The 22,969-nt window shown below is 40.4% G+C and overlaps 2 protein-coding genes across 2 annotated transcripts; both read left to right on the top strand.

The window, feature by feature from the left end:
* The first annotated feature begins 763 nt into the window (after positions 1–763).
* pnisr (PNN-interacting serine/arginine-rich protein) lies at positions 764–10,226 on the top strand. The gene is made up of 12 exons (XM_077575656.1): positions 764–869; positions 1,343–1,436; positions 1,545–1,718; positions 5,068–5,309; positions 5,611–5,773; positions 6,532–6,722; positions 6,845–6,982; positions 7,057–7,156; positions 7,662–7,715; positions 8,065–8,259; positions 8,366–9,455; positions 9,907–10,226. The coding sequence occupies exons 2-12, from the start codon at positions 1,349–1,351 to the stop codon at positions 9,938–9,940; spliced, it is 2,469 nt and encodes an 822-aa protein (XP_077431782.1). The 5' UTR covers positions 764–869; positions 1,343–1,348; the 3' UTR covers positions 9,941–10,226.
* A 1,077-nt stretch (positions 10,227–11,303) lies between these two features.
* Positions 11,304–22,407, top strand: coq3 (coenzyme Q3 methyltransferase). Its single transcript, XM_077576992.1, has 6 exons — positions 11,304–11,926; positions 13,263–13,400; positions 15,163–15,262; positions 18,256–18,522; positions 20,835–20,994; positions 21,465–22,407. Exons 1-6 carry the CDS (start codon positions 11,733–11,735, stop codon positions 21,599–21,601), a joined length of 996 nt encoding a protein of 331 aa, XP_077433118.1. The 5' UTR covers positions 11,304–11,732; the 3' UTR covers positions 21,602–22,407.
* Positions 22,408–22,969: the final 562 nt, after the last annotated feature.

Below are 22,969 nucleotides of genomic sequence, written 5' to 3' on the forward strand. Positions count from 1 at the left end.
ATTAGCACCATATTAATATTAGTATCAGATCATAGACATAAATGTTATCATTACCAAACTCCTCGACATTCTTTAAGTAAACTGCATGATACAAAATTTGTTTTAGTGACAAAATATTAGAAACAGCTAACCATAATGCAGTTTTACTGCAATGCACTGTACAACTGCAACCACAACATAAGTATTTTTAAATACCAATAATAAATATTTTAAGTTTAGCTAAAAACAGAACACTACCAGCTTTGTAAAGGAAGATATGGCATATCTCTTGTTGTTTTATGCAGACTCTAATTGCTCTATTCGCTATGCGTAAATTGAAATTTTTGCTTTATTTATTTATTTTACTTGCCTATGTGCTATTTTGATGCCTTTTCTGAAATGCCACAGGATGCTGCCAAAGCGGCAGTCCAATAGAAAAGTAAAGTAGTGCTACTTTTCTATTGAACAGGGCTTTGGCGCCATCTTGGTTGGTACCAATGAATTACATTGACATGAACATCTTTACTGAAAGAGAAACTATGTACGTATGTCAGTGAGGAATTTGAAACTGTTATGGGATTGGAGTTTGTGGTTAAGGCTATTCATGATTTTTACTATTAAAATAGAAACTTGTAAAACTTTTGGGGATAAATATAAAGCTTATTATTATTATGGGATCAAATCTTGTCCGATGGGTTCATATAAATTAGTGCCCCATTTGCCAAACGTATTTTACAGAAATAAAATTGACCTGTCCAAATCCAAAGTCTTGTGTCAAATGAAAACAGTGGACAGGAAGCAGCGGAGTGTAACTCACTTGCTATCAGCAGCTTGCTCTCCCACGGCAGCCATTTTGGACTACCAGCGCCTAGATCGATTGTTCGGAAAAGGTAATTTTACGTTTCCTCCCCCCCACAAATTGGCATTATTTGCGCTTCTAACATCGCGTCATTTAAAGACATAATGTGAACGGGAAGTGAAACTTGTCACGTTTAAGTGTAAGTGCAGCGACTTAGCTAGTCGTCTTTCTTAGCTTAGCTAAAGCGAGCTCTGGTTAGCTTGATAGAGCCTCCTTGGCTTCCGAATGTACATCCAGATTCGAGGTTCAGGCTACATGGTATCTTAGTCTATGTTTATTTTAATTGCTAAGCAGTCGTGCTTTCTTTTGTACACTGCGCTGGTGCACAATGAGCTCTTTCATGTAGCTTTCTTTTCCTGTCTATTGTAGGTAATTTTAGCACCACGCTAACGTTTGTTTCATATACTGCATGATGAACACTACAGTCATATTGGCTCCAGTCAGCAACACTTTCATGGTGGAAATGTAATTCAAGTAAAGATAATTCTAGTTTTGTTGTTATAGAGAGGAATGTGGGACCAGGGAGGCCAGCCCTGGCCGCAGTGGCCTCTGAGCCAGCAGCAGTGGATGCAGTCTTTTCAGCACCAGCAAGATCCAGGTCAGTAAGCAAAGCACCAATGGGGACCTTCTACCAAAATTTATTTCTAGTGCCACCAAGTGTAAAAGTATGCCTTGTCTTTATTGCATGCTTGTTGTCTTTGCACAGGTCAAGTAGACTGGGCTGCCCTTGCACAAGCTTGGATAGCGCATAAGGAGTCTACTGGATCCGAGCCCAATATTCAGCCTAATGGACAGGACATCCCAGGTCTGGAACTACCTGCACAGGGCAACCATGGATCCTTCCAGGGTGATTCTGCTTTTGGCAGAATGTGGCAGCCAGGTACTTGTCAATAAACATCATCAAATTAAGTTAAATACTGTAATTTCTTATTATAATATAACTCTCTACTACAGTATTGTTTTCAGATTAGTTTCGATGCGTAATCAATGAAGAGTTTTTTCATCTCTTGTTGTGTAATCACTAGCCTTAAAGAAACTGAGCGATAAACGCACTTTTCCATTAGTCTGCTTCCACATTGAGACGGCCTTGTTTGGCAACATTTGTTTGCCTTTCCATCAGACTTTTTTGGGGCCGAGCAGGTACAACGGAACTGCTTTCAAAACTGTCTAAGAGGTGGTTCTTAGTGCCAGCCGTCTGGGGCCAAGCAGGGCCATGACGTGGTTGGCTGACAGTGATGCAGCAAGGCGCTCCGTTGCAATGCCCATTTCCTGGTTTTATATATGAAAAAACTGTGACTGATTGTCACCAATATTTATGAGTACATGTGCAAGTATGTGCTAATCTTAGTCTGAAAATATTAGATTTTTTTTTTTATTTATTCTCTTCATGTCGTAACGTTGAGTTGGCTCATAGACACAGAACATTCCATCACTTAACTCTTTGACTGCCAAAAACGTTAAATAACGTTTAGTAAAATCCTACGGAGGAGCGCCAAAGACGTTAATGTAAAAAAAAATTTTTTTTTTAAATTGACTGTCACCAAAAATTATGAGTGCATGTGATAATCATACTCTGAAAATGAAAACAAAACTCACAATATTTTGGATTATATTAACGTCAGAATGTGCGAATATGCATATGAATGTGACAATGCTAAAAAGAATCACTGATGATTGATCATTCTTAATGGCTACAACTCAAATTATTGAACTTTTAATATTCAAAAAGCAACATGTCATTGTAATTATTAGTGATGCTGTGAATATTCAGCCACCAAAAATTTGCGTCCGAAAACGGCTTTAGCCATCGGCCAAAATAAAATTAAAGCCGAAAGAATATGGCCGAAATAGGATGTTTGGTGATGCAAGCAGAAAACGCTGGCTTTTTAACGTGTGGGTTTGCATCGGTCGGTCGCAGCAGCTCCCAGGGTCATTGCGCACACTGGAGGAGAGAGGCGTTGACTCGCTTGGTGTACAACATTTAAGCGGGTCGAAAAAAGACAGAACTGCCGTGTACCAATACTATCTATTTGTGGAAAAAATATTAAATTGACCATATTTGGATATATTGGGGTTTCCGCCGGACAGCAACAAAATGTTGCATTTAAAAAGTTCTACAGGCTATCAAAATCCCCTCAGCCTATATACCTCCAAATTGGGTGTTTTCTAATAGCTAAACTGCTGCTTTCATGTGTTGAAAATTGTCCACAAAAATCATTGAAATTGAGCTGCTTTATTGTATCCCGTCAAGGGAACTCACTACTGCTGCGACTGAGATTTTACAGAACATACATCACCGTTTAATTTGGTACATGTTCAAATGTTGTCTGTTTGTAACAGTACTTGAGATCTCGACATGGGCCAGAAAAAGGTACATTTGATTCATAAGACATTTCCAGGTTATCTGACCTTTTGCCACCATATTCAAAATTATTATGCAAATGATGTTTTTTTTCTTATTTCTATAGTCTGTGCAGTGTACTGTTCCAAATTTCTAACACTGTTTTGGAATCTGTGTTCTCTCATAGCACAAACAGGTAGTAGTAGATAAACATTTCCAGTGTTCCAGCAGGTCACATTCTGGTACTTTACAGCCATGCATTGCTATTTCTGATCCATTTTCCTAATTTCATTTTAGCTAAACAAAGCAGCACTTCTTAATTGCTAAAGCCGCTTTTCCATTGTACTGGTTCTACCCAAAACAGCCTGGCTCTGCCCTGTGTGGTCAATTTTTGATTAAAAATTTTCAGGGCAAGCGGGTTACAATGGAACCGCTTTTCAGAACCTGCTCCAAGGTGGTTCTAAAATGCAGGCCGAGCGGTGCGGACATCACTGTCACCTGATAGGCCGACAGATGTAAGCGTATCTTTAAAAGGAACCCCGACTGTCATGACAAGTTTTCTCTATGTTATTTATTTGGTTTTTACAATTTTGAGATTAATTTTTGAAAAATCATTTCCAGTTTAATACATTTTGTAGAAACTTTATTTGGACGTACGCCGCCATTGCTATTTACGTTGCAACGCATTCAGTGCGTAGTGACGTAGAATGGCGGCAGGCTCTCTGTCGAGCAATGTGAAATGCCTATAAAGAAAGCAAGGTAAGCCTCCGTAGCGTTCCTAAAGGGGCGATCAAAACTCTTGAATGCGTCTGGTGATGAGACCAAGGCGTGGAGGAAGGTAACTCTTTCAATTGTATGTTGGTTCTTTTGAAACGTTATGAGGCTATGATGCTTTCTTTATAATTATAGGCGTTTCACATTGCTCGGCAGTGAATGTGTTGCGACGTAAATAACAATGGTATGTCCAAATAAGGTTTCTACAAAATGTATTAAACTGGAAATGATTTTTCAAAAATTAATCTGTTATGTTGGTAACAACCAAATAAATAATATAGCGCAAACTTGTCACGACAGTCGGGGTTCCTTTTAAGTGATGCGGTAAGTAACTCCACTGCAAACGGCCATTTCCTGAGTTTATGTGAGCGAGACAGAGCCGCCCGCTGTCAAGTCATAAAAATACAGTACACATACTGTCTTTTGCAACAGTACTTAACCATATTTATAATTTCATATGTAACAATGGATGAAATAGTAGAGTTTGTTGATCAAAATTTTAGCGAGTGGCGCGCACCTTTCCGGGTCCACCTTCCAGTGGGCTTGACCGCGATGAAGACATCCTCCGGCAGGAGCCTCTTCAGACACCTGATGGTGACGATGAGGCATCGGAGGCAGCAACTCGAAGAGGTGGTCAAGTAAATTAAAGACCTGGCGACGTGCGCACGACGAGGCTTAACTTTAAACCTGGACATTGATTATTCGTCGTTGTAATCTGCGGCATCGCCACATCATGCACACGATTCAAAATATAAATCACTGCATAACCAGTGGCTTACGGCAGAACAACGCCTACTGTGAGTGTAAAAGTGGAGACGCACACTTCAGTTGATCCCATCACCAATCCCGCCCCATTTGATTGGTGCCAGTTTTGTAATGCATAAGCATAGGGTCGGGGCCTTTCTGTAACCTGTAATGGAAAAGCGGCTTAAGAGTTGAGACTGGTTGGAATATTGTATCTTGACAATTGATTATTCATTTTTCCTATCAGTGGCTGAGGAAGTGGTAATATTTTAGTTCATTCAAATCTACGGTGTCAAACAAAGATGCATGCTCTTGTTTTTCTGTCCGCCTAGGTTTACCACACATTGATTAGATATTTTGTCATGCACAGAATGGGGAATGCATGGCCAACCGCCACCGCCTCCTCCACCACCTCCTGAACAAACCTGGATTCCTCCTGGCTCAGCTCAGATGGATGTTGTGAACCCCAGTGAGGATAGCAACAGCCAGGACAGTGCAGAGTTCAACTCTGAAGCACGCCGCGGGGTTTTCCCCCAGAACAGCCATGGGTATGGGGCACAGCCCGACAGCTACGCCATGGCCCCCATGGCCATAAACCAGTTTGATTATCAGGTATGCAGATGATGCAGTAAAAATTGTTGAAGCATTTGGGTTTTCCATAGAAACGTTGCCAGGTCCAATCATCTAGGTGTATCAGTCATTGCCTCCTTGAGGCAGTTGAAAGGAGTCTATTGGCATGTTGAGGATCCAGCATGGTTTGGTATTCTTTTGATAGCTTTTGAGCCAAACAACTTTACCAGCAGTCGTGGGTCATCTTGGCTTTTAGCATTCCAGAAGATGATGTCCCCAACCCGGCATTTCCGACTTTTGATTACTTCATGTAACTTGTGATTTTTGTGCTGTCTCTTAACAGCATGGAGCTGCTTCAGCTTTTCCCCCGCCGCCCTCTGGCTTCCATGCCCCATACTGGCAGGGTCCCCCTCAGAACAGACGGGATGCCCGACCACCTGGCTTTAGGGACCGACCCAGATCGCCTCTCCAGCTTCCTATTAAACAGGAAGCCCCAGCACCACTTGGTAAACCCATTCTCGTTTCATGGGCTATGCCTGTGACACAAACTAAAATGAACACAAAATAATTTTCCCGACCATTTCTCTTATTTCTCTCCTTATTTATATTTCCTTATTATCATTCAATAGTTGGATTTCCATCCATCCATTTTTATTTGAATTTTCAAGAAATGTGAAAATAAAACTGAATGGAAACTTAGTAAAGAGAAAAGGAAAATGCAAATTCTGGCTATGGAAACCGCTGGCAGGACCGGATATTACGTCACACGTACGTTTGTAGTCCCAAAGCAATGTCGGACGACAAAGTAAGGTATGTTTGGGGGGACGACAAAACATAAATCTGTTTGGAATTAGTTAGAGAATCGAATATTAATGCTATTCTAGATGGAAAACAGCAAAGACTACGTTTATCAAGAATTACATAGGAAAACTCATACGACATCATTGCACGTCGCAGTCGCTTCCTGTTTTTCTTCTTCTTCTTTTAAATTACTGGTGTATACCGCCACCTACTGTGGCGGAGTCCCCTCTCAATATTCGCAATAGAAGAACAGATGGAAACGGGCATAAGTCGCATGTCCGCTTCGCGCATAGGAAATTCGCTTAAAAAAATGTAAACAATTGGATGGAAACTTGACTATTGTGGGAACTGAAGTTGGAATGCCAATTAATGGAATATTGAGTGATGAAGTCAGTGCCAAATTAACAGTAATATAAAAGTAGTAATATGTGGCGCACTCATTTGGACCTTTGACCACCTCCAGATGCAGTGAAAAGGCGTACACTACCTGCCTGGATCCGTGAAGGGCTAGAAAAGAGGGACCGAGAAAATCAGAAGAAACTAGAGCGAGAGCGAATGGAGAAGGAGCGTGCGGATATGTCAAAAGAGGATGACAGAGAGCATGAAGTGGATGAGGGGGGTGATGGGCCTCGTCTACCCCGAAAGAGCAAATTTGTAAGCAGACTTTTTTTTTTGTGTCATTCTATTGTAAAAACAGGATTTTTGTCTTTCATATCCTTGGTGAAAGATATTGAAAGTCATGAGCTGTTTAACGTCTATGCTTTTGTCTTTATCAGGACAGTGATGATGAAGCAAATGAAGACAATGATGAAGAAAAGCCTCCTCCAAAAAAAGAGTTTTTTGTGCAGAGCCCATCACCTCCTGCAGAAGATAGTGAGCCTGAAATGACAGAGGAGGAAAAGGAATTCCAGATGGTCTGTCCTCCGTTACAAATCATGTCATAGTTATGAGGGTACGGCTGACTGGATTTCTGTTTTGTTGCTTCAAGATGATCGTCACAAAGACACTCCTCACGGAGATCCTTCTGGAAGTCACCAATGAAGAGATCCAGCATGTGGCAAAAGAAGTGCACCGCAAAGCAACACGAGGTCTGCTCTTGTCTTGTTCGGCTAATGCTTTATTGCTTTTCACACAAGCAGTTAAACTTTAAACTGAATCTAAGATGTGCACAATAACCAAGTCTGGTAAAGAAGAAGTGGCTGAGCATTAAACGGGAATATGATATAATTAGTATTTACAACCATTCTCTGCTAATGCATCAGCAAGAGCTGAGCATTTGAAACCTGTAGTGATCAATGGCACTTACGGTCCTGCGGCCCAGCTGCCACCAACATTAGGAGCCATGTGGTGCACTAGTACAGAGTGGTTCTTTCCCTCCTCTGAATGCTTTGATGTGGATTGTCTGACGGAAGTTTGGTTGTTAATCCTCTCTCTTTTCTCCCATTTTTTTTTTATTTTTTCTCCTGTTACCAATGGCAGCTCATGTGAATAGTGCTTTATCTGTGACCCACCCCTTCTCTAGCGACTCTTGCCTTTGAGAGAATGGCAATATGTGTTTTAACATGTTGTTCCTGTTGTTGATGTGAATCAAAGCTCCTGCAAAACAGCTGGCACAGTCAAGTGCACTGACTTCTCTGACTGGTCTCAGTGAGTATCCCTTTTTTTACGGTGGGTGGGCGGGCGGGCAGGAATATAATTTTTTTCTTTATTAGTTATATAGTTTGGGGGAAGGTGGCAGGACAAATCATACCACCCAGATATTCACCATAAGTTGTCGCAGTTCATATAAAGCTCGCTGGTTGTTTTGGGTGTCGTTTTGCCCCCTTTTATGATAGAAGCATGCAATACATCAATATTGTTTGGTCTAACGTTTTAAGTTATACAAATTACCTCTAAATCAGACTTTGGGTTCAGATTGATGATTTCACACATGCAATGCAAGAACTTGCTGTTAATCCTTGTCCAACACTAAAATATGGGGGTTCTGTGTTGGCAGGCGGACTGGGTGACTATGGTTCAGAGGAGAGCGGAGACGAGGACGACCGCAGCGCCCGAGGGTCGGAATCCTCCGACACTGATGAGGAAGAGTTGCGCCTTCGTATCCGGGAGAAGCTGGATGCCTTCTATCGCAAGGAGCGAGAAATGCAACAACTCCAAGAAAAACAAGCGCAGGATGCTCTTCTTGCTCGTGGTGGGACCTTATTATATAGTGTTTAATTTATGATTACTTGCAGTCATGTTGGCTGTAAAATCGTAAAAGTACTCACAACAAGCATTTTCTCCTTTTGTCTCTATAGAGGAAATGGTGAAGGAACGATTGAGCAGAGAAAGAGTTGAATATGATGAAGGCCAGTCAGAAAATTATCACAAAGAGGAAGTAAAAGAGAGGGAGCCAGAGCCCTTGGTAGAGAAGCGTAGGTCTCGTAGTGAGATTGAGAGTAATGAAGGAAGGCATTCGGGCAGGGGGAAGGAGAGGTCAGGTAGAAGTGGTAGCAATTCCCCAGCCAACGGTCACAGCAGCAGCTCTCGTTCTTCCTCCAGCCGCAGCAGCAGTCGGTCGTCCTCTTCATCTTCAACATCATCTTCTCGTAGTTCCTCGCGATCCTCTTCCCCTCGAAGGAAAAGGAGGCGTAGTAGATCTTCTTCCCATAAGGCCCGCCGGCGTAGTCGTAGCCGCAGCTCTCGTAGACGTCGCAGTGAAAAGGTCCGGGACAAGAGGAGAAGCAGCACGGAGCAAAGAGCGGCACACCGCAAGAAAGACCGCAGCGATTCCAGAGAACGAAGGAATCGTAGGAGTGTCTCTAGATCGAGAGACCGGGGCAGGGCCCGGGGCCGAGACAGCCGTAGTCGTAGCAGAGACAAGGGCAGGGAGAAGGAGAAAGACCAAGATAGGGAAGAGAAAGATGCGAAAAGAAGCAGGGAGCGCGGAGACAATAGTCATGGCAGCAAGCACAAGCAGAAATCCTCCAGCAAAGATGAAGAGAGGAAGCGAGATCGAAGCCGTAGCCATGAGAAAGACAAAAAAAAGAAGGATAAAGATAAGGAGAGAGACTCTGAGAGAAAGAAAGAGAAACCAAGGACTAAAGAAAAGACCAATTCTTCAGTTAGTGAGGAAAATGGCAAATTAAAGAAACAGAAAGAGATGGACTCTCAGGCTGACTCGCATGGTGACAAGTACTGCAGGCAGGATAGCAAATCCAGCAAAAAGGGCTCAGCCAAAGCTAGCAAGAAATTGTCCAACTCCGATTCAAGCAGATCTCCAACACCGGAACTTAGTAAGGAAAAGAAATCTAAGAAATCCAAACGTAGTCGCTCACGGTCAGTGGAAAAATCGCACAAGTCTGGTAAGAAGGCAAGCCGCAAACACAAGTCTAAGTCGCGATCAAGGTAGTATTCATTTTTGTTCTCTTATGTTCCTATTCTGTGTTCTCATTGAATGTCTAAATGTGATTTCTCTCAAGTCATCTTAACCAACATGTTTAAATTGTAGGAAATGATCCATTTTTGGACACATGTTTTGGGAAGCTGGCTATCAAATGCAATTGTGTAGATTCAACTATGGCCTCATGTTGCAGTGCTCAGGCCTCTTCTGCAGTGTGCCTTGCAAACTTTATGATGCTTGAGAGCTTTCCAGGCCAATTTGTAGGTCAAATGGAATCACACCTCAGGTCCTACAGCATGTTGTGCAGGGTAGACTTTCAGAACAATAATTTGTGATTTTTTTTGGTCAAAATCTGGTGTGTGAGGTGGGAAAGTTGTATACTGAATGTTACTTTTCTTGTTGTCTAATAAACTCTATCAATGCATTATTAATCTGTTTTTGTGTGTCCTTTTCCAGGTCAGCTTCCCCAAATCGTCGTAGCAGACACTGAGGACGTGCTTCCCCACATCTAAGTTCCACAAGTTCAAGTGGCTTGTCTCATTGTAGAGGCAGTTGTGTAGGTGGTCATCCCTTTACCGTTCTTTCTCCGCTGTAAATATGTTATTTTTAAAGTGTGTTTGAGGAGCAAGACGTGAATAGTTCATTCAGTCTTTCTTGTATCATTGGCGAAGCATTAAATCTTGGCTGACACTATGAACTGAAGTTGTTTTAACAGGATCCGCAGCTTTCGCCACCAAACGTTATTGTAAGATCTCCAATAAAACTATTTGTCCTTGTCTTGCTTCATTAATTCCTGATGCTGACTAGCGTTAACATGCATATTGATCAATTTAAAATGGGGAAACAAAAAGATTTGGTTCAAGTTTTCTGTTTGTATTATGTTATTTGTCTGGGGTGGCACAAGCTCACTTGTTAAAAAGGAAAAAATAGATTTAAAGTTTGGAGCCGAAACCGTCAAAGTCATGTAGCAGACAATGGCATCTACAGTAGTTGGTAGAGTGATGCTATCCTGCTTCTTGACTGCCAAGGTGCCCTTGAGCAAGGGAATAACCATCCTCTGGTCTAGCTCGAGGTACAGCACTGGACACCCGCATACGCAGTACAGGATCTGCGAATTCACCCATTTGCAGATGTTTTTTTCATTCAATATATATATATATATATATATATATATACATGTGTGTGTGTATGTATGTATATATATATATATATATATTTTTTTTTTTTTTGCAAAGCCGCTGATGAACATCAAATCTGCGTTATTCCAACATCTCACCTCCAATGCAATGTGCAATTGTGAAGGTGAGGTGGCACATTCCCTCTATGCGAATTGCAGGGGTCCACAGTACAACGGTGTAAATTATGTTTCTTTAAGGGATTATAAATTACTGTAGCCCTAGAAAAAGTTTATAAGGATTTAGGTGGGATCATGTCGGGATGACTAAACAGGTGAGCTACATTTGACTTAAACCTTTCAATGCACATCCCAAAATTTCAGTGTTTAAGTAAGATGTGCACAACTTGCTGTTTGTTCTCTATCAAGAACGGTAAATTGATAGCTAGTGTTTGATGCATTAATTTGCCAAAACATTTACTATGTTATATATATATTTTTGGACAGTCATAATCGTCCTGTTCACATTTTGACATGAGACCAAGATGACGCCTGGCAGGTGATAATAGTAATTTGCCATTGACGATTCTTGTCAAAAGGCAAAGGCAGGTAGCTGCAATGCTGCATGGCGTGCCCATCCAGTGGAGTGGCTTGGGCGCCATCTACAGTATAGGGGCGGATTTAGAGGGTTAACCTGCAAATTGTGGGGGGGGGGTTACGATAAAAATGGCATGTCAAAATGTTGCTGGTCTCTCTTCACTTAACATTAGCAAGCATAACCATATTATGTATTAACTGGTAATGCAGGTAAAGCTTCCTGACTAACCAGGCAACTATATTTTACATATTGTTATCAAAATATTTTGTGTTGTTTTTGTAGAGCGATGACAAGTACTCGTGGCCGGGGGCCCCAACAGTTCCTATAATTTAATGTTGGTTTTCTTGTTGATTGACTCCTGCGAAAACCAAAATTATGATTTTCTAGCCTAGCCATCACAAAAGTTACATTCATGCGATCCACGTAAATGGATTCATCATAAATTATGCGCGTCAGGAACGCTTCGTCTACTCTTTTCTGTTTTTGTTTCTGAACGAGCCGTTTATATTAGAGTACCGCGGTACTCTGTCAGCTTTTTAATGTCAAGTATTATTTGTCATTGTATTTAACATGTTCGCAAACAAGTTTGGACGTACCATGTTAGGGTTATGCAGCCGCAATGCAGGGTCCGTATGCGGTGTTGTACAAAGTAACGTGGGTCGGAACCGATTCAGTTGGACTGTGTTGTGTCAACGGCGGACGCTGTGGCTCCAAATGAATGCTGGGGGGCGGACACAACAGTACGCCGTGCACCGTCCTGCCAGGTACTGTAAGGAGTGTGTTATGGCATTCCTCTCAAAAGAATCTCTTACAGTAGTTACACACATTAAGAAAGTCAGAAACAAATGGATGCATATTACTGTTTGACGCAACAACAGCTAGTCCTATAATTCCCCACATAAACGTAAAGGTTTGTATTGGCACATAACATGATAAACAATTGCTGAAATAGGAACTCTAAAACTCCAAACTTGCAGTTCATGTTAGAGGCTGTTTAAACGGTCCTTTTACAATTTTTTTGATTGGTTAAAGCAATAAGAATGTAAATATTTAAGAATACTTTTTAACATCGACAACATCTAATTTTTGCACGTATAGGCCTACACGTTCATTGCATTAGTTAATGTAATTTTGTGCGTAAATAAATCGTCATATTTTTTGTCATGGACTACATCAAGGGTGTCCAAATCCAGTCCTCAATGGCCACTAGCCTGCATGTTATTAAATGTTTGCCTCTTCCAACACACCGGATTTAAATGACCAGCTCATTAGCAAGCTTGGCAGAAGCCTGCTAATTATCCTGATTGTTTGAATCAGGTGTGTTGGAGGAAGGAATCATCTAACACAGGGGTGCTCAAATTCGGTCCTCGAGATCCCCTATCCAGCCTGTTTTCCATGTGTCCCTCCTGCAGCACAGCTGAATCTAATGATCAGCTCATCAGCACGCTTTGCAGAAGCCTGATAACGATCCTGATCATGAATCAGGTGTGTTAGTGGAGAGAAACATGGAAAACAGGCTGGATAGTGGCTCTCGAGGACCGAACTTGGCCACCCCTGATCTAACACATGCAGGATAGTGGACCTCGAGCACCTGATTTGGACACCCCTGGACCACATCATGTAACCGCTCCGAAAGGAGACTAAACATTGCAGTGTCACCATTTAATTTGCTGTCTTTTTCATTTCCTCTATCACAACGATACGTTGATAACTATGGATTCAATCAAGTGATTCTTCAGAACACTGTTCCTTCAGAAAACACATTTCTGTCACACCGACTTATGCTGATTGACAAGGGTGGTCTTGACTGCCACAATATGCTGGCCGCTCTGATGTAAACAAGAAGCAGCTGGACACAGGCACGGTGGCCTCTAATCTAGTGTACCAAACCTCTCACCCAAAGTTAGCGGAGATAGACTCAGCTCATCTGTGATAATAATGTGCACAAGTTGTGTAAATACTTAATTCCCTCATTTTTACACATCAGTGTGATTAGCATGTGTCATTGTGCATAAACAGAACACATAAGCCATTTTCCAAATTGACATGATGTCATGATCAGCCCTATTTGTAATATTTGTGCATTTCTCCCCTGCCAAGTACAAGAGAAGTCCATCAAACCACAGTGGACCCTGATGAGCTGAAACGGTTCCGTTCACTTGCCAGCAAGTGGTGGGATGAAGATGGCGAGTTCAGGGCCCTTCATGCTATGAATGACCTGAGAGTGCCTTTCATAAGGTGTGTTTGCACAGATGATGTATTGCAATGAATATATTTAAAAATGTAATGCTTGGAAGTCCTGCCCAAGTGGGCTATCAGATATATTGGTTGTCTAAACACAACCTGGGGGCATCTCTTCTTGTGGTGTATAAACTGAAGATGACAAGATTCCTCCACTCATGGACATATTTTCAGCCAATAGCATTGGAGTGTCCCCGGCGCTGCATATGTGTACGCTTTGGTAAGATCTGCTGCTGGAGCCGAGCATGATAATCACTACTTTGAGGCATCCAGCGCGGAGGCCATAGCGGCTCTCCTCCACCCCCACTGTGATCTCTTTGGTGCCGTTGACGTGTCGCTATGGTGACAGAATGACATATCCAGTGCCCGTGTTTGGAGTGTGGCTGATTTGCCTGATGCATCTCTGGCCTGGGGACACGTCTGAATGAGACGCCGCATCATTTGCACTATTTCTGCAGGGTTGTCACCTTCTGACATTCTTTCTGTGATATCGTTAATGCTGCTGTGGTGCTTTCTTCTATAATCATCTCATGCGCATTTGGAACCACCTCTTGTTTAGCAAACAATTTTCATCACTCCCACTATTTTTTATTTGGCTATCAGGTCTATCAGTATTTCATCAAAAACACATATTAGATTCATAGCTTGTTGTGACAGTTCATTAATCCATTGATGTGTGTAGGGTTTCCACATTTCAAACTGAATAATCAATAAAAAAAAATACAGATCCAATTCTCAAATACACTCTAAAAAAAAAAGGATTGATTAACCAATTTAACCCCTTCAGACCCATAAATGGGTGCACTGGACATGTCACATGTTAAATCAATAAAAAGGCATAATTTGGATGATGTCAACACTTCTGGTTCATGATTGGATCCTAGCTAATCAATAACAATCGCAAGTTAATTTGCATGATGTTCATATTAAAGACAGCCCCACATTTGTTTCCCTATTTTGTTCTTATGTGGGAAAAGAGTCATAATCAGTAAAAAATACATAAATAAAATAAATTGCCCAGCAGAAAAAATGTGGGTCTGAAGCGGTTAAGATTAAACAAAGAGTTGTTTACCAACTGGTAACACACAATTGAATTAAATGAATCTAGACTCGTGATATATTAAATTAATCCAAAGTGGATATATTAAGTTTAATTAATGATGAGGTCATTAAACTTAATGTATTCATTTTGGATTAACTAAATTCAATAGTGTGTTACCACTTGAAGCAATTTTATTAAGTTGGTCAATTGTTTAATCCTTTTGATCTTAAATTGATTCAACAATTCTCTTTTTAGAGTGTAATTGAGAACAAACATAAAATACACTAATACAATTCATAAAAACAAATCACAATAAATAATCAGGCCAAGTATGTAAAAACACACAAGGAATTTGTCTTTTCAGTCCGAGAAATGCGAAAAATAACAATTGACCAACAGATGGAGGCAGAACAGGAGGTCTGGCGTCTAGCAAATTAGCGCCCCGAGTTTTTTAGATGGGAAAAAAGGAGGGCATGAGGGAGGAGGGAGCGAAAGCTACAAGCCACAGTCTGCGTAGTATGGAGTCTGACCTGGGAAAAAGTTTTTTTTTACAAGTAGTTACTTTTCAATTAAAGTGCAGTAAGACTGATTGTTAAAGCAGAGCAGTGCACCCTATTGGCAGCATTCATAGCAATCAATTGATTATTATGCCCAGATTGCAATATGCTTCTGTCTTTGTGTGAAACATTCATGGTTTTTACTCATTTTCCCGGTCAGAGATAATCTGCTGAATGTCCACAAAGCACGCCATCCTGGAAAACCACTTGCCGGATTTACAATACTGGATGTTGGCTGTGGGGGCGGCCTGCTCACCGAGGTAATTGTGTTTTATGTACGTGAATGTTTGTAGAGCTGGTATTAAAAGGACAAGCAGACAAAAGTGTCCCCCTTCAACACAATCTTCTGCAATTGTTTAAATGACTTTCTTCGATGTCAGATTGCTTTGTCGTGCAAAACAAAGCGCTGTCACAGTGTCAAATGTGCTTCCAGTGCCCCGTGCTCATCGTCACAGTAAACATTGAAACGTCCGACTCATTTGCCGTTTCTGTTGACTTGACTGGTCTCAGTTTGGTGGAGTGGACAGTCGGTCGGTCGTTTACAATTGTTTCTGCATTCTGTGTTGATCTCTGCTCAGTAGGGACCGAGCGCCTGTCTCAGCTTTCATTCACGCTGAGGAGTTACAAGCTGTGCTGTGTGATCCGGAAAGACAAAATCAGGTCCTGTATTTAGGCGGCTCACACAGGCTGTCATTTAGATGCCGACACAGGAGCAAGCCGCTAAGTCTGTCTGTGGCAAATGCAAGTGGGGATGTTTTTGTCACTGGAAGCCTTCCCATCAGAGAGCATCAGCTGTAGGAGAGACAATGGCTTTGGGCGAGCAAAATCACACCAGGCTGCATTTTTAGTTTTAGTCCATGGGGGGGCACTAAAAATGCAATCTTAATCACTCCTGACCAATGTTTCCCAGCCTTTCTTGAGCCAAGACACCCATTTTACATTAGAATTTTTTTGACACACCACCAAACAAAAATGAAATAAACAGTCTGAATACTGAAATATTCTCATTGTGAAGTATGGGCCTACTAAATTGAACACAGAGCTAATATACTCACAGGTAGCCATGACTTGGTTCTTAATTTGGGTTCAATCAAACCCCAGAGGTTTGGTGAGTCAGTCAAGGGTTCGGCAAAGGTCAAGACACACACCAAACTTAAATGATTCATAATGATATGCACTTCTAAGAGAATAAGAAATGAAGAAACAATCAATGTCCTGAACAATAGCTTAGTACGCTTGGACTGGAGTTCAGTCTTCATGGACCAAGATGCTGACGGTGCTTATAGTAAATTTGTGAATATATTTTGTCATTTGCATAATTAACATTGTCCAGGAAAAGAATATTGTGCTAGGAAAAGACTTAGAAAAACTCTCTGGCTCACAAAAGGAATAATTAATGCTTGTAAAAAAAAATAAAAAAATCTCTACAGATTGTATATAAAATCAAAAACAAAATAAGCTGTATTAAGATATAAGAGATACAAAAATAAATTAACTGATATTATCAGACACAGTAAACAGTTATGTTATAGAAAAGTATTATCAGAAAACAGAAATGATATAAAAAGAATTTGGGATGTTCTCAATGGTTTAATTAAGCAACAATCTGCAAAAACAATTATTTTATTGACAAATACGGTTCACACAATAACATGAATGATGTTGTAAATAGTTCCAACCAATTCTTTGTAAATGTTGGCCCAGAGTTGACAGCTGCTATCCCAAACCATGGAGGCAACAACAAAAACACAACTATTACTAAGAATCCTTCCTCACTTTTTCTTTCAGCAACCAATGAAAAGGAAGTGATAAACATTGTCCATAAGTGCCAAAGCAAAACATCAACCCATTGTCATGATATTGATATGTTTTTGGCTAAAAGAGTCATTTTAAATATTGTAAAACCATGAATTTATATCTTTAACTTATCATTTGAATCTGCTTGTTTGCCGAATAAAATTAAAATTGCCAAAGTAATAACTCTGTACAAAAAATATTGCAAACAGTTTTACTAATTACAGACCAGTTTCCTATTACCTCAATTCTCAAAAATGTTGGGAAAGCGTTTCAACTCTTGACTTGAAAACTTCTTCGAGAAGTATAAAATAATAAATGAAGGACCGGAAGAACTACCTCTACGGCAATAATTGATGCAATAGAATAAATTACAAATGCACTGGAACAGAAAAAATATGCAGATGGTATTTTTGTTGATTTCAAAAAAGCATTTGATACAAAAGATCATTCAATCCTTAATAATAAACTGAAACAATATGGTATATATATGTGGTACAGCTGGAGACTGGTTAAAAAGTTACTTCGCAGGAGGGGTACAATATGTTAAAATGGGTTAATATACATCAGAAGAACTTGACATTGTGGTGTTCCTCAGGGCTTTGTGTTGGGTCCAAAGCTTTTCAATGTATATATAAATGACATTATTAATGTATCACAACTACTAAAGCTTATACTATTTGCAGATGATACAAACATAATTTATAGTAGTACTACTTATAATGAGTTGTTAACTGTTGTGGACAGCCTAGGTTTAGTTGAGTATTGTCTGGAGAAAGTGATTCTATTTTTGATTGCTGCCTGAAATAAATGAACTGCTTGGCCATCATTGGTTGCAGGTTATCGCGCAGGATATTTGGCGCACTCAGAAGACAACCTGTGACTGTTGTGATGGTACATAGTGTGATTTCTTTATTACTGTAAAAGTCTAAAAATAGTACATCTTTGCTCTTTGTAAATGCAGATTATTGTATAAATGGGCCAGAATCCATAGATATAACAATTTCAGGGTCTGACTGTACCTACCGTAAAACAAAAGATGCAGGCCTCCAAATATGGTCCAAAATTTTAACGTGCAATTCCTGGATCTCAAAAGTGGGCGTGGCACTCACACTTTGAAGGACCCTAACTCAAAAACATTTTGAATTATGAGGCTCAAGCTTCGGATTCTTTCTTTTGACATCATAAGGCATTAATGGAATACAAATCAGGCAATTTGAAGAGATGTCACTGTGGAGGCTCTGGGAATTCTGACTTCTATCAATCACTCTTGAAAAACATGGTGACAAAGATGAAAATTTGATTAACACTTGTCTGCGGTGATGCACTTACTAAAGCCCTAAGTAGATCAAGCGTGTGTCAATGCAACATTTCCTGTTTTGTTTTTTCACTCCTGTATGCAATGATAATAATAACATCTCTCCTCTATCACACTCCGCCTCCTCCACTCCTCCCCCAGCCTCTTGGTCGCCTGGGAGCCACTGTTTTAGGTATCGACCCAGTGGAAGATAGCATTGGCACGGCACAGCTGCATTTGTCATATGACCCCGATCTCGGCGAGCGGGTCAGCTATCGGGCTTGCACCCTGGAGGAGCTGTCGGCAGATGCGCCGGGAGGTGAGGCGCACCAGGGAGACGTCCTGTTCGATGCCGTGGTAGCGTCCGAGGTCGTGGAACATCTGGCCGACCTGGAAACGTTCGCCTTCTGCTGCAGCCAGGTGCTGAAGGTGTGTGCCTGCTTGCAGCTGCTCCCTTAAGTCACTTACTGCTTTGTATCCCTGTGCGCATGTTCGTCTGAGGCACATATGGTGACACTGGCGAGGTTCCCTCTGATGTGGCTCAATGGGAAAACATTAGTGGATTTTATAGATTTAAATTGGCAATGAAGAGATCATCTGGCTGCCTGACTTTTTCTGTTTGTCTTTCACTGTTTCTACATTCATGTATTTATTTTATTTATTTTGAAGCACAATTATAAACAAACAAGTTCACTGTCATATTATGTTCACTGTTGAAGGGGTTGGATTGTTTGGCTGAATTGTCTTCACTGAAAAGTTGATAAATCCAGCAAATCATAAAAGGAAGAAAGCAGATTTATTAATGACCACTAGATGTCGCCCTGGGGAGCCTCACGGAGCGCTTTGAGCATGAATTCAATATTTTTGTTATATTTAGTTTTGACCATTTATGTTTGTAATCAAACCGTTTCTGTTTGTAAACAAACAATTCAAAACGGACCCCTTCCATTGTTCAACCCATACCAGCTCAACGTTCACGCCCCCTGCCTCTGACCGCACTCAGCCAGCAAGCTGCGAGAGTGAGTGACGAGGTATCTTGCAAATGGTCACATTACTGATCCGAGACTGTGCACCAGCGATCACAGACAGGGATAATAGTTCAAAACGACATTCGCCTTGTAACGATGGTGAAATAATCAGGACAAGTGTGGAGCTAACAAAAACAGCAGGCTCAACTACCACAACACACGTCGCGTAGCTTCCCAAAAAAACAGTCTGTGATGCCTTAATGACCCGCTCAGAGCGTCGGAAACTACCCAACCCGCAACCCTCCCCCAAAGGTTGCTACAGCCTTCTGGCTTAGTTTCACTTATTGCCAGGTGTAAATATAAGGATATAAAAAAAAGTTCGACCCTCGTTCTATATTGCCAAGTTACCCTTGTAAATGTGACTTAACCTAGCATGTCGCTAAATTAGCAAGCTAACACTTTCTTTTCTGTTTGGCATTAACCTGTCAAATAGCAAGCAGGCCAACTCTGCGTCACTCTTCAGTCCAAGCCGTTCCTTCAGAGCTCGGAAGCGGGTAAATGCCAAGCCAAGATTTACTCAAGTTTTCGACCGTGCATTATCCGCTGCACGTTTTGTTATGGTATACTTTATTTTTTTCACTTGAGTCACTCAACTCAACATCCCGTCTGGACACAGTCTACCTACATTGACACGCCCCCCACTCTGCGATTGGCTGGAGAGTAAACAAACACAAAATTGCAAAATACAGTGGTAGGGTGGGGGGTGTTTGAGGACAAGGAGTTCATGCTTAAACATCCTGTATTTAAGAAGTGTTTATTTCTGAGTCAAAACGTTGGACAGTGTCTTTAACCAACTTTAAAGGAGAAGTTGACACATTTTTTTTTTTAAGAATAATATGTTGTATGTGTCCTCACTAGTCTAAATACGACGTTCAGATTAATATTACGTTTGTGCAATATGAGTAAAGAACAAAAGTCGCCTGTTCTATCCATCTCCAGGGGCAGCCATTTTGCCACTTGTTGTCGACAGAAAATTACATCACAGTTGCTCAGGGGACAACCAATCATGTCTTAGCTTCAAAAAACAGTTGAGCCATGATTGTTTGTCACCTGAGCCATGTCATTTTCAGTTGATAGCAAGTGACAAAATGGCCGCTGCCGTGAGATGGATAAAAACAAGTGGGTTTTGCTGCTGAACTCATATTCCACAAACACAATATTAATCATAATGCCATGTTTAGAATAGTTTGGCTGCATATAACATATTATTGTGAAGTGTATACTTGACAATTACCTTTTTTCAATGAGGATGGGTGTGGGAGCTGTAAATGTCAAACTTGGAAACAACTTTACTGATGCAAAACCACCAATAGATGACATCATTGCCCCATATATGAGATCAATACAGTTTGAGAGTCCATAAGAGAAATGGCTGCATTTTGTGCAACCTACCTTTTTTATTGCTATTGATTATAAAAGAACCGGAAAAGGCAAAATGTGAGAGTGTCGATTCTGTCATTTGGTAGATATAATCATGGAACACAATCAGGTGTGGGTATTGAATATTTTAAAATGTTCTAAAATGGCTGGCAGTGAATGAGTTTTAACAACTATCTTTTTGTTCTCACGTGTTCTTATTCAAAATGTGTAGCGTGGATTTTTTATGAGAAACTTTGGATTGTCTTTACCTCTGCACTAACTTTTTCGAGTACTTTACGTACATGAAATATTGATCGTGTTCTAACACAAACCGTCCATGTTGTCCCTGTGCAGCCAGGCGGCTCGCTCTTCATCACCACCATTAATAAAACCAACCTGTCCTACGCGCTGGCCATCGTGGCAGCCGAGCAGCTGCTGCGCATCGTTCCCAGAGGGACGCACGACTGGGAAAAGTTCATCAGCCCTGTAGAACTGGAGCGCCATCTGGAGTCCAGTAAGTTGTCATACGGGTCATCACAAATGCATGTCCATATGCGTCACAACGTTGTGGAGAAAGTGTATTCGCCCTTCTTGATTTGATTTCCATTTTAATATCCCTAACGTTTGTACAAGTGCTCAAAATAAGTCAAGCACAGTGATTAATGATGAATGATGCATCACGCATCAATTATTATTATTATTTTTTTAAATCATGCATAACGATTGATTGTAAGAACGCTGAACAAATGATAACGTGTAAGGTTAACATGTCTTTGACTGAAATACTGCAGCTTCAGCGATGAGGGATATCTTACGTGAAATCATTCACCTTGCTAATTTGAACTCAACAATTTTGGTTAATTTGAATGTTCTACAACCTCGAAAGTGCGCTACTTTGTTTGAAATTAAGCCGTGCATATTTACAGCATGTTGCTGTCTTCTCCTTTTCTATTGTGAACCACATCTTACTTCATCCTCCATCAGATGGTTTCTCAGTGCAGTCGGTCCAAGGTATGACGTACAATCCAGCTTCAGGAGCCTGGAGCTGGATCAACAGCACTGCCATCAATTATGCCCTGCACGCCGTCAAACTGGCTGAGGAGCCCCACACGCACCTCTGACAACATTGAGGCCTCACACAGCTGGGCCAATCAACGCATTGATCAAGAAATTTCAGCCAGTTGTCGATTTGCACATTTAGGCGGCAGACGATTATTTAAATGAGTCTGTCAGAAGCAAAGCCGCAGCTCCACAGTGGATCTGTTTGAATGCTTACAGCTCATCTTTTGATAATTACCACTTGATTCACTGAATATCCTGAACACGATTCAAACATGTTCTTGTGTCTGTGTGAGTTTGGCGCCACGAGGCTGAGTATTTTTAGCGTGCAAGCAGGAAGAGGGGGCAGTCACATGCTCGTGAGGCTGGAAAGCGTTTCACGTGCCGCTATTATGTAAGAGGAATAAAGGCAATGTCATAGAACAAGTCACATTTTGTCTGATGTCTAAATAGAGAGCGAGTATGTTTTCATCCATGAAACACTAAATGTATTCTGTGGGAATCTGACCTCAGACAATGAGGAAATTATTATTTCATCCCCTGCTGAATTTTTTTTCTCACAAGGAAATTATCTTCAATCTCCAATTATTTGTTTATTGATTATTGTAGTCAATGTCAGTCAAAAATGTAGGGAAAAAAACAAATAAAAATCATAGAGGGATCTTTCAACATGCCAGTAACCCGAAACCTACTTCCAGGGCAACAAAGAAATGGCAATAATAATAATTTATGTTTTGCTGATTCAATCAAATTACTTATTTTTTGACATACTTATTTTACACAAACATGTTACAGCTTTATATTGTGTTTTGTTATGTATTTTCACTGATATTTTGTCTATTCCACTCAATAAACTAATTCAGCAAGAGATTAGATTTAAATTTATTTCACCCCGCAGTATGTGTTCAAAATGTATGTATAAAGTTGAGCTAAAGGCTTTAACCCTTGAAACAGTTGTATAACATGCTTAGTGCATGCAGGGTTCTCACAACTTTTTTTGGTTGTTGCATCAATTACACAGCACAACAGTTTTCACTCTACATGATAGCTGACAGTTATTATGGTTGTATTTATATTTTTTGTCAGAACAGAAGAGCATTTCTAAGTATATATATATATATATATAAAATAATCTAATAATAATATATATAATTATATATTTTTTTTGTCAGAACAGAAGAGCATTTCTAAGTATATATATATATATATATATATATATATATATATATATATATATAATCTAATAATAATATATATGATTATAATATATATATATACAGTATATATTATATTATATGGGTAATATATGGTATGGTATGGTAATATATGGGTAATATATATATATTACCCATTAAAATTTAATTATACCAGTAGCAGGCCAACATTTGTAATGCTTCAGTAATAAATAAAGTTTATTTTGTTTTTGTAGA

Source organism: Vanacampus margaritifer, chromosome 9 (genome assembly GCF_051991255.1).
Source record: "Vanacampus margaritifer isolate UIUO_Vmar chromosome 9, RoL_Vmar_1.0, whole genome shotgun sequence".
Lineage (NCBI taxonomy): Eukaryota > Metazoa > Chordata > Actinopteri > Syngnathiformes > Syngnathidae > Vanacampus > Vanacampus margaritifer.